The sequence below is a fragment of the Hyperoodon ampullatus genome (genome assembly GCF_949752795.1).
Source record: "Hyperoodon ampullatus genome assembly, chromosome: 14".
NCBI lineage: Eukaryota > Metazoa > Chordata > Mammalia > Artiodactyla > Ziphiidae > Hyperoodon > Hyperoodon ampullatus.
This window is the reverse complement of record NC_136927.1, coordinates 75,164,034-75,177,083: the sequence shown is the minus strand read 5'-3', so window position 1 is coordinate 75,177,083 and position 13,050 is coordinate 75,164,034. Positions and strand designations below refer to the sequence as shown.

Below are 13,050 nucleotides of genomic sequence, written 5' to 3'. Positions count from 1 at the left end.
ACATTACACAGTGTTAACAATGCATCCACAGAGGTAAGCTCGACTTTTTAACCATCTTTTCTCCCCCTCCCTCTGAGACATCCGCATTGTGGGCGAGCAGTGTGATTTCTCTGTGGCTGGCTGTGCCACAGTCACCCCTACAGCACTTAGGTTAACTTGGAACTGTTTAGAGAGATTTTTTTTTTTTTTTTTTTTTTTTTTGCTTTCTTGGGTCACATGGCTAAGTAGCCATTAGCCAGAGCTCGGTTTTGCAAACTGGCAAGGGCCTGGCACACCTTTTCTTCCACCAGGACATGGTGTTTCTAGAAGAGTGTGAAGCTAGATCCTGGTATTGCCAAAAAGGAAGCTTTTTTTTCCCTCCCCCTCCTTCCTCTCTCTTTTTCTCTCCCTCTCTCTCTCTTTCTCTGAGCAGTTCCCCCCCTCCCCCTTGCACTCTTGTCTTCTCTTGTGTCACATGCCTGCTGGGGGAAGAAAATGGAAGGTAAGCAAGCAGGCTCCCCTCCAAGGAGAGCTCATGGCAGACAGCAAAGCAGGCAAGTTTACCTCTCCAAAGAGGTGCTGGGAAGGCTGGACTCAGTTCTGACCAGAGAGGACGTGTGTTTGCAAAAGAACCAAGCCCTCAGCAGAGCAGTGCTAAGGACAGATCCTAGCTCCTGGGGCCTAGGTGGGTGGTGGTGTCTCCCCATGGTCTTTTCTCTTCCTACAGGGTTTCTTCACTTGAAACTACATTGTTCAGCCTGTTTTCCCGACTTCTATTGATACAGAGTGTTCTTCTGCAAAGCCAGCCTGCAGCCAGCAAATGTTTCTGAAAGTGTTTTCTAGGCTTTGGAGGAAGTTTTTGGAGTAGGGATGGGGATGGGGGGTGGGGGGGGAGTGTAGGAGGGGGGGTGGGGGAGAGATGTTGGACAACATCCTGCAATAAATCTGAGGAGTCTTTTTTTGAATCCCTTAGTTTTCTCCTCTTGCATGGTTTTCAGTGGACTCATGGATCTTTTCTCCTTGTTTTCATTTTCCTTTACCTTTTTTTTTTTTTTTTTTTTTACATTGTATCATCCTCTGTCCTCCTGTGTGATAGAGTGCAGAGGAAATAAAATCACGTCTGTGGCTCATGACAGCATTCCATATTCAGTGGTTGGGTTGTGTTGTTGTTGTGTGTGTGTTTTTAATAATCCCGTGTAACTGTTTAAAAAAATTTCCTTTTTGATCAAGTCCCAAATCTGCCAGCCTGTTCTCTCTTCTTAACTGTGGAAAAATGAGACGGTTGCTTGAACATTTGTTGGGTAAGTAAAGCAATCCATTTCTGTGACCATGTATAAAGAGTTTGGCGAACATTTGGGGTCTGTCTGTAACAGGGGGTCTTGGCTCCAGCCGTTGGGGGCTTTTTATGAGCAGGAACCCAAGGAGGGCTTTTTCATAGTGTCTTGATTTTAGGTGACTGTTTGAATCCACTGTTTTTCCTGATAACCTAGGGCTAGGATTGAAGATTATACTTCCTGTTTACCCTCAGGGAAGAAACGTTCAGTTCATTGTGACTTGACTGGAGACCTTGAATTGGGATTGTTTGGATATTAGATAGAAAACTCTGGGTAGGTGATCTGCTTGTGAAATGTAAGGAAACTGCTTGGTCTTAAGAGTCACAGAGCCTTAAACATGGGGGTGGGGAGGAGCTGGGGGTGGTGGTGTGAGTCCTTATGTTTTAAGATACTTACATGTCTGTAAAAATCCCACCCACCACCAAACTTGGTCTTGATTCAGGACTCATACACGACAGACCCGGCCTTTTTCCAAGCCTGACCCACACATCTGTATATGCACACTTACCTTTACTTCTGATTTATTTCTCACTTTTTACATTTCTCCTGATCTCTTAAGGCTGCAGCTAGAACTTCAGAGTGAAAAAAGTAGCTTCTTGTTTAGCATTTGCTTCAGCATTTCCCTAGAAGTTCACTGCATAAATTTCCAGCCTGGAGACCAATCCAGCAGGACCGTAAATGCTGGAAGTATATTCGGTTGCTGTGTTATGCCAACTTGATGGAGTCAATAATCTTTCTTCTTTTAAACTGGTGTCCAGCAACCCACCTTTGAGAACCAATTGGAAAAGGGCTCATTTAATAATGAGGAATGTACCCAATTCTAAGCTGAGAAGTCTTTGCAAGACAGGCCAGCTCCTTAGAGTAAAAGGACAGGCCGTTAATGATGTAACATACTTAGAACTGAACTGCTTGCGTGCTACTACCCCACACAAGAAAGTTCAGACGCTTTAGCTGTTTTTCTTTGTTCTTATCTCCTGGCTGTAAATGGAAATTACATATTGAGGTTCTTGTGGCCTCCTGGGAAGCAATATCTAATCACAAGACTCCTGCTTTGGTGCCGTCAGTGTTTGCATAATGGTGCATTTGTTGGGCTGGAAGGAAACCTAAGGGCAAGGCATTTGTCCTCCAAAAGCTTGCATTAAAATGGCTCCCACAGGTTTGCAAAGCCAAGATCTGTTTTCAGATGTGCAGCCCCAGCAAGTTCTCAGCCCTGGAGCAAGCCAGCCACTTGCCTCTGGTCCTGGGGGCACCACCAAACATGAGTCTGTAAAAGTTAATGGCTCTCAAGGTAGCATTGTTTTCCAGTTTCACTCAGGGGGGAAAAAAAATAAATGTCTGCATTGCAGCAGGACTAGCTAGGAACAGCAGTGCAGGCTCACGGTGCAGCCCAATGGGGTTTCTCTCTCCAGCTTTTGAACCAATAGACTTGGAGGAAAGGTTACAGATTGACAATTGCAGTGGCTGGACCGAGAGCGGGCCTTCTGGAAATTTCTACCATCTTTGTTCCTTTTAGGAAAAGCACATCCGCGGAGCTGAAGCGTCTCCTACATTCCATGCCTAGGGCATCTCCCCTCCCCCCCCCTTTCTTTTTTACATCAAGGTAGATGGTCCTCCCTCTGCCACGTTTGTAAATTGCAGAGGGAGGAACAGAACATTGGGCTGTTTTCCTTTTTCCTTCTGCCTCTTCAGCCCCCAAAGAGGATGCACAGCTGCAAGGAACAAACACAGACACACTGGAGCTTTTGATTTCTCTCCTTTTTTTTTTTTTTTTTTTTTCCCTTGAAGCCCCTCCAGGATGGATTCACTTTCTGCTTTGGGAAATTAAGTGACATTCCTGTAGGGCAGCAGGAGGAACTGCTTTTATTAGCGCCAGAAAATGGTCAGTGTTCCGGCTGTAACTAGGAATTAATTATATATAATCACTCAGTAAACTTTCTACAGAGTTTTTCTAATTGCTGCTCAGGAACGTGGTTTGCCTTCTGGAGCTGAGTCCAGTTACTTTTATAATTAACAGCTCAAAGATTTGAGTCAGAAAGAAAGAAACAATGGGGCCTCCTGGATTATAAATTAGGGATGAAAACAATAGCTTTTTTTTTTTCTTTTCTTTTCTTTCTTTCTTGTTACCCCTTTTCTTTTAAACAAAACATTCCCCCTTTTCTTTCCCCGGGAGAACAGTGGGGAAATGGCTTCAGGTCTTAAATAGGAGGGGGGTGGAAATGAGTCACCATTTGAAAAAGGGGAGGGGGTGACAGCAGCCCAGAAAACCCTGAAGGCAAAGGTAGGTTTTTCTTTTTTTTCCAAAGTCCAGCCACTTCACATGTGTGATCTCTTTGTTTCTTTTGCCTCCTTTCCCCCCACCCCGCCCCCCTTCTCTCTCCTGGGCAGAGGCCACAAACATTTTTCAGCTGGGAAGCCCTGGGTCTGGCTTTGCCTCTGGTTTGACCCTGAAAAGAAAGATACGTGCAAAAGTGCCTTGGCCACCCCACAGCAGAGGAGGAGGAAGGGAATCTGTGTAGCAGCCCTGCTCTTGCTCTCAAAGGCAGAAACAAGGAAGGATTCACCCTTGGCTTCAGGTTGCTAAGGCTATGGATGCCCTTCCCCCTCCACCCCACTCTGCTTACTGATAAACAAGCAGGCAGGAGCCATTTCAGCACTGCAGCAAGCTGGGCTGCCAGCCTGTCCCTCGTCATCAAGATTACCTACCTACCGGCCGGCCGGGAGCCAGCCGCCCGTCCTTGCCCTGGTGCAGCCTTGGGCACTCTGCCCTCCTTTCTCTCCTGAAGCTCACAAACAGTCACCTTGAAACTCTCCACCCGCAGCACCAGGAGAGTTCTGAGGCCATGCGCAGACCTGTGACAGTCAATTACATTATCCACTATGAGGGCTCTTAGCTTGGCCTGTGAAAGCGGGTTTTGCCAAACCCATGGTTAATTTTGAGGGCTCTGTTGGGGGTGGACAAAAATCTAATTTGTGAGTATCCTGCGCCTTGGCTAAGGGCGATGTTTTCCTGTTGTTTCTTCTCTGCAGACTCGGATTATCTTTCCTCGAGGTTAACTGTCTTAGGACTGGCTGGGTGTTTGGTGGCCGTTTTCAGGCTTATTAAACAGCCTTTTTATTTGACTTTTGCCTCAGGCTGGGGTGCAGCCCTTCAGATGCCTGCTGCCCTGGAAGCACTTTTCATTTTCCCTAGCTCCTCTTTGGTAGGGATGCAGAGCTGGTTTCTCATCTACCAGAAAGGGGGAATGGGCTTCCTCCGCACCCCCCCCCCCACCAAGCCTGCTCCCTTTTAACAGTTTGGTTGTTTGCACAGACACCTGTCTGTCTGCACTTCATGCCACAGGGCTGCCTAATTCCTCACCTTCCACCCGCCTGATTCGAAGCCAAGGGGGCCTCATTTTAGAGCCTCACGTTGAAGGCTCAGGATCTGAAGGGGAAGGGTTTTCCTTAGGAACCTGTGACTTCACAAACTCCCCCTGTCACTGCAGATTTTTTTTTTTCCCAAGCTTCTAAACGTTGGGTTGTTGGTGTCCTTTGGTTGAGCTTTTCCTAGTTCTGATATTTAGGAAGGTGGCTTTGAAACTAGCAGGGCTGCTTAAGCAAGAGCTACAGCTATTGAACAAACTGCTACCATTTTAGCTTCAATACAGGAATGAGGCAGTGTTGCCAGACGCCATTTTAAGAATCCTGCATAAATAGCTTAGCTACCGATGACTCTGCCTGTTTTAGGTGAGTGCTTATATAAAGCTGCTAACCATTCCCTCCCCTCCCCCCAATTTTTAAAGAAATTAATTGCAGATTTAGGGCAGCATGGTGTTTTGATTTTAATGTTCACTATTTTGTGATCTAGAAGAGGAAAGATGTTTGTGTCTTGGGGATGAAATATTTCTTACAGCCTGGACCACTTTGGTATTTTGAATGAAAGTAAAAAGCTGAAGGAAAAGTCCTTTCGTATGATTGCATGATTCTTGAATTGCTGTGTGATGATCCTCAGCTGTAGACCCAGACTCTTGTGCATGCTGGTTATATATTCTAGAGGGGTTAGATATTCTTGGTTAACAGTCAAGTAGGGGCACTTGGGGAAAAGAAATATCTGGGCATTGTGTTTCCAGGCAGTTTTCTGTCCAAACTAGATGTTTTCTCTTTTCTCTCTCTCCTGGAAGTGTTGAGGGGATGGGATTCCTGGGAGTTACGGACCAGCCTTGAGTCTTCAGAATTAAAAATCAGAAGGCTTAAAACATCCTGGAGGTGCAGTTCATCTGCAACTTTTAATTGCTCTTTTCCAGTGCATGCAGGTGAAGAAGTAAGCAGAGGTTTTCTTGCTCAGGCATTGGGGGAGAAATCTTTTATTCTTTCTGGGACGGGATGGGATGGTCTTGGTTGTATGTGCAGGCGCCTGTTATTTCTTCTTTAATTGCCTGAAATGTATCAGTTGGTGAAATCCAGGGGCAAGTGACTTAGGGGAACCCGTGAGTGCAAGAGGTGATGGTGGTGGGAACATAACAATGTATATAACTAGTTGATGGTGTATTGTCCTGTTGGGGTGAGATTTTCAGCTAATTTTACCCTTTCCTTTAGCGGGCCCCAGCCTCCCCAGCTGACCTTAAAAAAAAAAAAAAAAAGTAATGTCAGTTTGAAACAAGGGCTGCTTGTTCCATTGTTTTGGATTTAAATAATTGGGGTTGCTGGAATCTAGCAGATATGGAAGGAAAAATGCTGTGTATTTTCTAATAGACTTTAATGTGTTAATGAGGAGAGTTCAAAGTCTTTTCTTCAGACGCAGCTGCTTTTTCTTTTTAACAATTATTATTTGACTGTTTTTTTTCCCCTCCATATGACTGAACAGTTCTTAACCTAAACTGACCAAGATCTGTGGGGCATTCAGACAGGTACAAATCTTTTCTCACCATCACTTTTGATGTAATATTCATAGTTTTTTTTTTTTTTCTTCCCCTAATAACATACTAGTACTTAACACTAAACCAAAAAAGAAAAAAAAAAATGAGATCAGTGGTGTAGAAAAAAGGAAGTCCCTTTAGATGTGGCTATTCAAAATGACTAATTTTGCATTCTGGTCTTTGCTTTTGTAAATGAAGTTTAAAAAATTTTTTTTCCTTTAGGTGCATAGACATTGCAATTTCCTTTAGTCAAATACAAGTTGTGTGTGTGTGTGTGTGTGCGTGCGCGCATGCATGTGCATGCATGGGTTCCCTTTGAAAGGGTGGCTTGCTGATCTGAAAAAGATGGTTTTCTGAAATTGTTGTCCTTCAAATCCTTGGCTAAATCCTGGTGGTGCTATTGCTAAAGTTAGGTGATTATGGTGCCCACTTTGTAATACTTGGAAAGATAAAACAGCTTAACTTTCTTTTCCCTCTTTTCTGCTCCAGAATTATCTTAAACTCAGCAGCATATAGCCACCCCATCCCTAGTTTGCATTTTCTTAGCCTCTCAGCAGCTTTCCTGCCTGAAGTATTCAGCCTCCTCTAGGCTGTTACAAGCCAAATAATTGTTCTCTTGAATGCAGCCCAACTCCATGATCTATACACCTTTGAATGTTTTCAGCGCTGCAGAAATCCTTCAAGTGGGTTTGGGGGAGTCTGTAATGCATAATTGTTTCTTTTCACTACCAAACATTTTGGTTGGATCCCAGATTAGCGTTTTCTCCATCACTCAAAATATGGGATCGGTTTCAAGAAGTTTAGGATTTCACATACTTCATGCTAGAGAGGGGAGCAAAATTCTAGTTGCTGGAAAGATCAGGGTTGCTGTCTGTTCTTTTGAAGCTGACCATCTCCCCCTCTTTGAAGGGGCCGCATGGGGCTTTCTGTTAAAATTTATTTCCAGTCACTCCAAGCAAAAAACCATCAGCAGTATCCATTTGGACAGTCTGGGCAAGTTGCAGGCAGGGTGTGTTTCTGAGTTGAGATTGTTTGCCTCTTAAGTTGGAGTAAAAAGTATCCGTGCTAAAATCACCTGCCACAAAATCAGGGTTGTATTAGTGCACGTTAGTGACATGTTTAATTTCAGAAGCAATGTCTTCTGATGAAAACCATTTGTGACAACACGTCTGTTGTTTCTTCGGTGATTTGTGTCCCAGGCTTTCTCTACAAAGGCAGTGTGGATGAAATTGTCAACGGGGTTCAATATCAGAGACCTAAATGTGTTAACATTCTGATTTAAAAGCACGCTGCCTTTCTGTTTCTTCTCTCTGCTGGGACCAGTGAAGTTGGAGCCCTTTAAGTCCTTCTTACTTAATTCTCAGCTCTCATTTCGTCCTTTCTATGTAGTCCCATCAAACACGGAACTCTCCTAAATGCAGCTCCATCTGACCCTGAGGTTCCAGGACTTTTGGGACTTACCTTTTGTCTCGTCACAGTCCCAGACCACGAAACACAGAAGGGACATTCTAATCCTTCCTGCCTTACCCAGCGTCCCCCCTGTCCTGGTTTTTGAGTCTTCCAGGTGGAAGATTTCAGCCATTTCAGTTGGAGATGCGCCCATTTCTTCTTGTTGAACCACAGTCCGATGGAATTGCATCTAGAATAATTGCTCAGGTTCTTATCACTTCGTCGTCAGACGAATGCCTGGAAAGTTCCAGCACCTCAAACTGTTGGCACTTAGAAAAGCAGAACTTTTCCTGGCTTGGCCTGAGAGGTGTGTGTATGTCCGTGGGGAAGATAGGGAATGGCCTGCCGGCACCCTGTTCAGCGGGGAGTTCCAGCCGAGAGAGCGAGAGAAGATTCTGGTGGATGGCCCAGCAGAGGGGCCTGTTTTCCCTGCTTCTTATCCCAACCCCCAACTCTCATCCTGTCTTAAATAATCCTTCCTCATTCCACTTTTGTGGTGGGGGTAATTAGTCACAGCTCAAAAGAGTGCTGAATGCTTTCTCTAAGCCATTCCTGCTACAGAGAGGAAATATCCCAGGGGTTGGGAGTGTGGAGACCCCAATCCTAATTCCTGGGCTAAGTGCTGGTGGTTTGAATGTTTTGAGACCAGGCCTTTTGCTTCTCGCCTGAGCATATTTTTCTACTTTGTAGCTTAACCTATATATTTTTTCATGTTCCTGCCTCGTTGGGGAATAGTAAGATTTAGCCAGGAGGTCTGGGAAAATACTCTTTGCCTTGCAGAATTCAGAGATCTGAACTCCAGGTGCCCCAAAAACCACCTCCAACCTGAACCCAGTGTTAACAATGAGAAACTTACTTACTTGAAGGCTGGGTTTTCATTGGTCCATGGGGGTAGATTGTAATTGTGTGTCTTAAAAAAGCCTTTTGCATCTTCCAATAGCATGACAACTGGAATAGTAATTTGACTTAAAGAACAAGCTAGTGTTTAAAAACACTCCTATAGGATTCTTAACACTTTGTTTGAAAGCAGGGTGTGGGTTCCTTTCCCCCTGCCCTTGGAAGATTGTCTGAAAAATGTGGGTTTGCTGTTAGAACTTCTAAATAACCGCCCCCATGGGGCAAGTTCTCAGTCTACCTAAACGTGAACATAATTTGCTCTATTTCAGCTTGGCTGAAGAGGAAATAAAAACAGAACAGGAGGTGGTGGAGGGCATGGATATCTCTACTCGCTCCAAAGGTAAGTAAAAATCTCGTATTATCTATCCAGAGCAGAGGAGGAAATTGGAATTTCTTTTTCTTGTTGTTTCAGTGCAGTGAAGCGTGGCTTACCAGTGGAGGCTCTAACACTCCTCCGATTTTGAGAGGTTGGCACCTTTGATGGATGAACCTCATTTATACAGAAATCTCCTTTTGATTTGCTTTCCTTTGGCGTGTCTGTGTAGGTGTTCCGACCTGTCGGAAATTGTCCGGACAGTAAATTTTACGTGTGAGTGTCATGACGGAGGGCGGCTGGCTAGCTCTCTGCAGGGTGACTTTCGGGAATCAATTTAAATAAAGCATGTTCTAGAAGCAACTGGAGTCTCCAGCCGCTGCTAGGTTTCTGATTTCAGTAACAGGCCTCTTTGGAATCGCAGAGGTGGAACGAAGGTGACCCACTTCCTTGGTAAACGTTGGTCTTGGTTAGAGATTAAAGGGAAATGTTAGGACTTCCTGGAATGCTGGGGCCAGTGTTTGCATGTAGGACAGAATTGTGCAAATCGGAGTAAACATGGTATGTGCTTCTCTTCAGAATCCTGTGTTAGAGCTCCTCAAGGATCTTCTAATTGAGGCATTGGTACTTTCTGATTGGTCTGTGTGAGATCTCACGAGGTTTCCCGCAAGGAAGCAGTTATTCACATTTGCCTTCAGGGTGCTTTTAGAAATGAGCCGCGGGAACGTTTCTCACCTCTTTGGTTGACGAAAATGCTCATCTCCAGACTTAGTTGTTGTACCACGGTGGTGTTATTCTTTCAACAAGTCGCTGAGTACCTGTGCTGGAGTCTGGGGGGGAGGCGGGTTGGACTAGACAGAGGGTGAGTATAGACTCGGCCAGAAAGACTCTCCTCCAGCCCAAGAGCTTCACAAAGAGTGGCTCCGTGAAGTCGCCTGAGACAACAGAGCTTTTTGAGGATTTTGACAAGACAGCGTGTCGCTGTGGGCAAAGACGAGGGTCAGATAGTGGTGGCATGGTGGTGACCTGGGAAGCAGGGGCTGGCCGTTGTTGCTGCCTGATTTGCCTGATGGGGGCCTGGGCCTGGTTCAGAGAGGAGGGGAGGCCCCTCAGGTGGACAGGCCAGGCTGTCCGGGTGGGTGGTCGGTGCGTGGGGGGGGCCCGTCGGAGGGCTGCTCCCCTTCACCAGAGCCCCACCCCCGCCCCAGCCCAGGCCAGGCTGGGCCCGCAGCACCTCTGATGGTGAGGAGAGCCCCAGGGGAGTCTGAACAAGAGGTGTTTGGAGACAGTTGCTGATGGGGAAGCCTGTCTCAGTCCCCCCGCTTTGGGCTCAGAATTGAGTGTGGAGAAGCCCAGAGAACGGGGGCTGGGAACCGGGCTCGCCGTCCTTGCTCTGCTCGCTCACTTGGACACGTTCTGGCTCTGCCGCTGTTTTCTTATCTGTAAAACGGGCTGTCAGATGAGATTCTAAGATTCCTTCCACCTTGGGCTTACTCTCGTAAAAGTAATACTTGCTGGTGGCATTTATGAAGGCTGTGCTTGTAGGGTCCAGGAGCCTTTTCTTACCTGACAAGAGATGGGAGGTGGTGGTCCCATTTTGCCGTTGAGGAAACCGAGGCTCCGAGTGGTAATGTCTCCCAGGCAGAAAGTGTAGGATGGGATCGAACTGAACCGAGGCTCGGACTCCAGGGAGGTGCTTCCTTCCTGAGCACTCGGTGCCTGGAAGGCCCTGGAGCCCCGTTGTGGAGACTTCTCCAAAAGGGTCAGAATCGGGGACCGTCAGCCAGAGCAGGAGGCCTGTTCAGCTCAGGCCCTTCCCTCTGCGTGTGGAGACCCCTCTTCTCTTCCCCTTGAGCGTGGAGACCCCGCTTCTTGTCTTCTTTCAGACCCCCGGGTGCTCCTAGCCCTTCACCTTCTGTGTCTGGGCTGTCCGAGGTGTGACCACTCTGGGGCCATCATAATCCCTTATCTGCCCCACCGCATCCTCTCCCGCCAGCAGCCAGGGCGATCTTGGAAAAACACTCCATCAGGTGCATGTCATCTTGCTGAGTCCATCCACTGACCTTCCAGTGCCCTCAGGCTCCAGTCTGAAGTGACTGTGACCAACCTGTCTGGCCTGACCCCTTCAGCTTCCTTTACTTTTGTTTACCTTGTGACAGATGCTCTGTGCACCTGACCCCACTTGAGCTCCCCAGCCTCCCTCCCCTCTGTCCTCTCCTGGGGGCCCTTTGCCGGGAACGCTGCCCCTGGGTCCTGCTGCCTACTTCTCATCTCAGCTTCTTCTCAGACGTCAGCTCCTGAGGGAGGCCTTCAGTGGCCACCCTGTCCACAGGAGCCATTCCATCATTTTCTGTTATGTTTTTAAAAATAAACTTCTAATTTTAGAGCAGTTTTAGATTTAGATTTCCAGGTAAGTTGTGAAGCTAGTGCAGAGTGTTCCCATACCACCCCCCCGACGCACACACACATAGTTACACACACACACGGAGTTACAGTTTTTCCTCTGTTATTAACACCATACATTGGTCTGGTCCATTTGTCACAATTAAAGAATTAGTGTGTTATTACCAACTAAAGTTGATGCTTTGTTCAGATTTCCTTAGTTTTTCCACTAAGATCCCTTTTCTCTTCCAGCACCCCATCCAGGGTCCCACATGACATTTAGCTCTCGTGTCTCCTTAGAATCCTCTTGGCTGTGACAGTTTGTTAGACTTTCCTTGTTTTTGATGGCCTTCCTAGTTTGGAGGAAAACCGGTCAGGTATTTTGTAGGATGATCCTCATTTGGGGTTTATCTGATGTTTTTCTCATGGTTGGATTGGAGTAGGCCGGAATTATGGGTTTTTGAGAGGAAGACCTTAAAGGGCCGTTTCCATCACATCATATCAAGGGTCTATATTATGAACATGATTTATCACTGGTGGTGTTGACCTCGATCACTTGGCCAAGGGAGTGTTTGTCAGGTTTCTCCCCTTCCTTTTTGGAAGGAAGTCACGGTGCCCGGCCCACACTTACGAAGTGTGGAGAGCCATGCTCCAGCTTCCGAAGGCCAGAGTATCTACATAAATTATTTCATGTTGTTCTGTATGGGAGACTTGTCTTGTTTCTCCCATTTATTTGTTCAGCCATTTATTTACGTCAGCAAGGACTCAACTGTTTTATACTTTGGGTTTTGTATTACTTATTTTGTTGCTCAAATTGTTCTAGCTTTGGCCACTGGGAGCACTTTTAGTCGGCTCCTGTGTCCTGTGTCCCTCTGACGTCATTGTTGGTTGATTGATTGAACACTTTCTTAATTTCTGGCACTGCAGGATGCTCTAGGCTCATCTTGTATATTTTCCCCAAGGACCCTGGTTGTTATCGGAGAATGGCCTTAGAAACCAAGATCTGGGTGCTGGATGTGCTCATTGCTGCTGAGGTGTCTTTGCTTCTAGGTTCTGTCAGCTGACAGAGCAAAGAAGCATATATATGTGTATAGGAACCCACATGTATACACATCTATAAACATTTCTATCTGTATCTCTGTTAAATTGAGTTCATACACTTGTCTCCAGTTCTGATCCATTACCACATAGATCATTCCAGCCTTCTCCCCTTACTTATCTGTAATTTCCCACTCCCACAGTGAGAAAGTGGCTCCTGCCACCTGCCATTCTTTACCGTTTTGTGGTATACTTAAAATCTTACATTCAGCATTCAGCTTGGTGAACTTTCACACGTGTATACACTTATGGGACCATGGCCCAGATCAAGTTAGTTGAACATTCGTGGCATTCTGAAAGGCTCTTTGTAGCCCCTTGTCCATGACCTTGTACTTCTATTTATTTTGTTTGCTGATGGTCTCTTCTGCTACAGTGTTAGGCTCCTTCTCTCTCCAGGCCCTACACCACCATGGTCAACCTCCCTCCCATTTGAGAGGCAGGATGGCATGGAGATTTAAGAAAACCTGGCTTGGGCTTCCCTGGTGGTGCAGTGGTTGGGGGTCCGCCTGCCGATGCAGGGGACACGGGTTCGTGCCCCAGTCCGGGAAGATCCCACATGCCGCGGAGTGGCTGGGCCCATGAGCCTTGGCCGCTGAGCCTGCGTGTCCGGAGCCTGTGCTCCGCAACGGGAGAGGCCACAGCAATGAGGGGCCCGCATACCGCAAAAAAAAAAAAAAAAAAAAAAAAGAATTGCATAATCCAA

General features: G+C 46.4%; 1 protein-coding gene across 14 annotated transcripts in view; it reads left to right on the top strand.

The window, feature by feature from the left end:
• Window positions 1–293: 293 nt before the first annotated feature.
• The window catches only part of ZMYND8 (zinc finger MYND-type containing 8), a gene marked incomplete at its 5' end in the record, with an annotated part of 128,678 nt that continues 115,921 nt past the window's right edge, over window positions 294–13,050 (top strand). For 12 of the 14 annotated variants that reach the window (XM_079720314.1, XM_079720323.1, XM_079720315.1 and 9 more), the window contains one exon: window positions 8,855–8,894. In XM_079720314.1, the coding sequence (XP_079576440.1) occupies window positions 8,870–8,894 (25 nt within the window). Of the gene's footprint in view, window positions 329–6,862; window positions 6,892–8,823; window positions 8,895–13,050 lie in introns of those variants that run through there. The other 2 variants (XM_079720310.1, XM_079720316.1) reach the window with 2 other exon arrangements.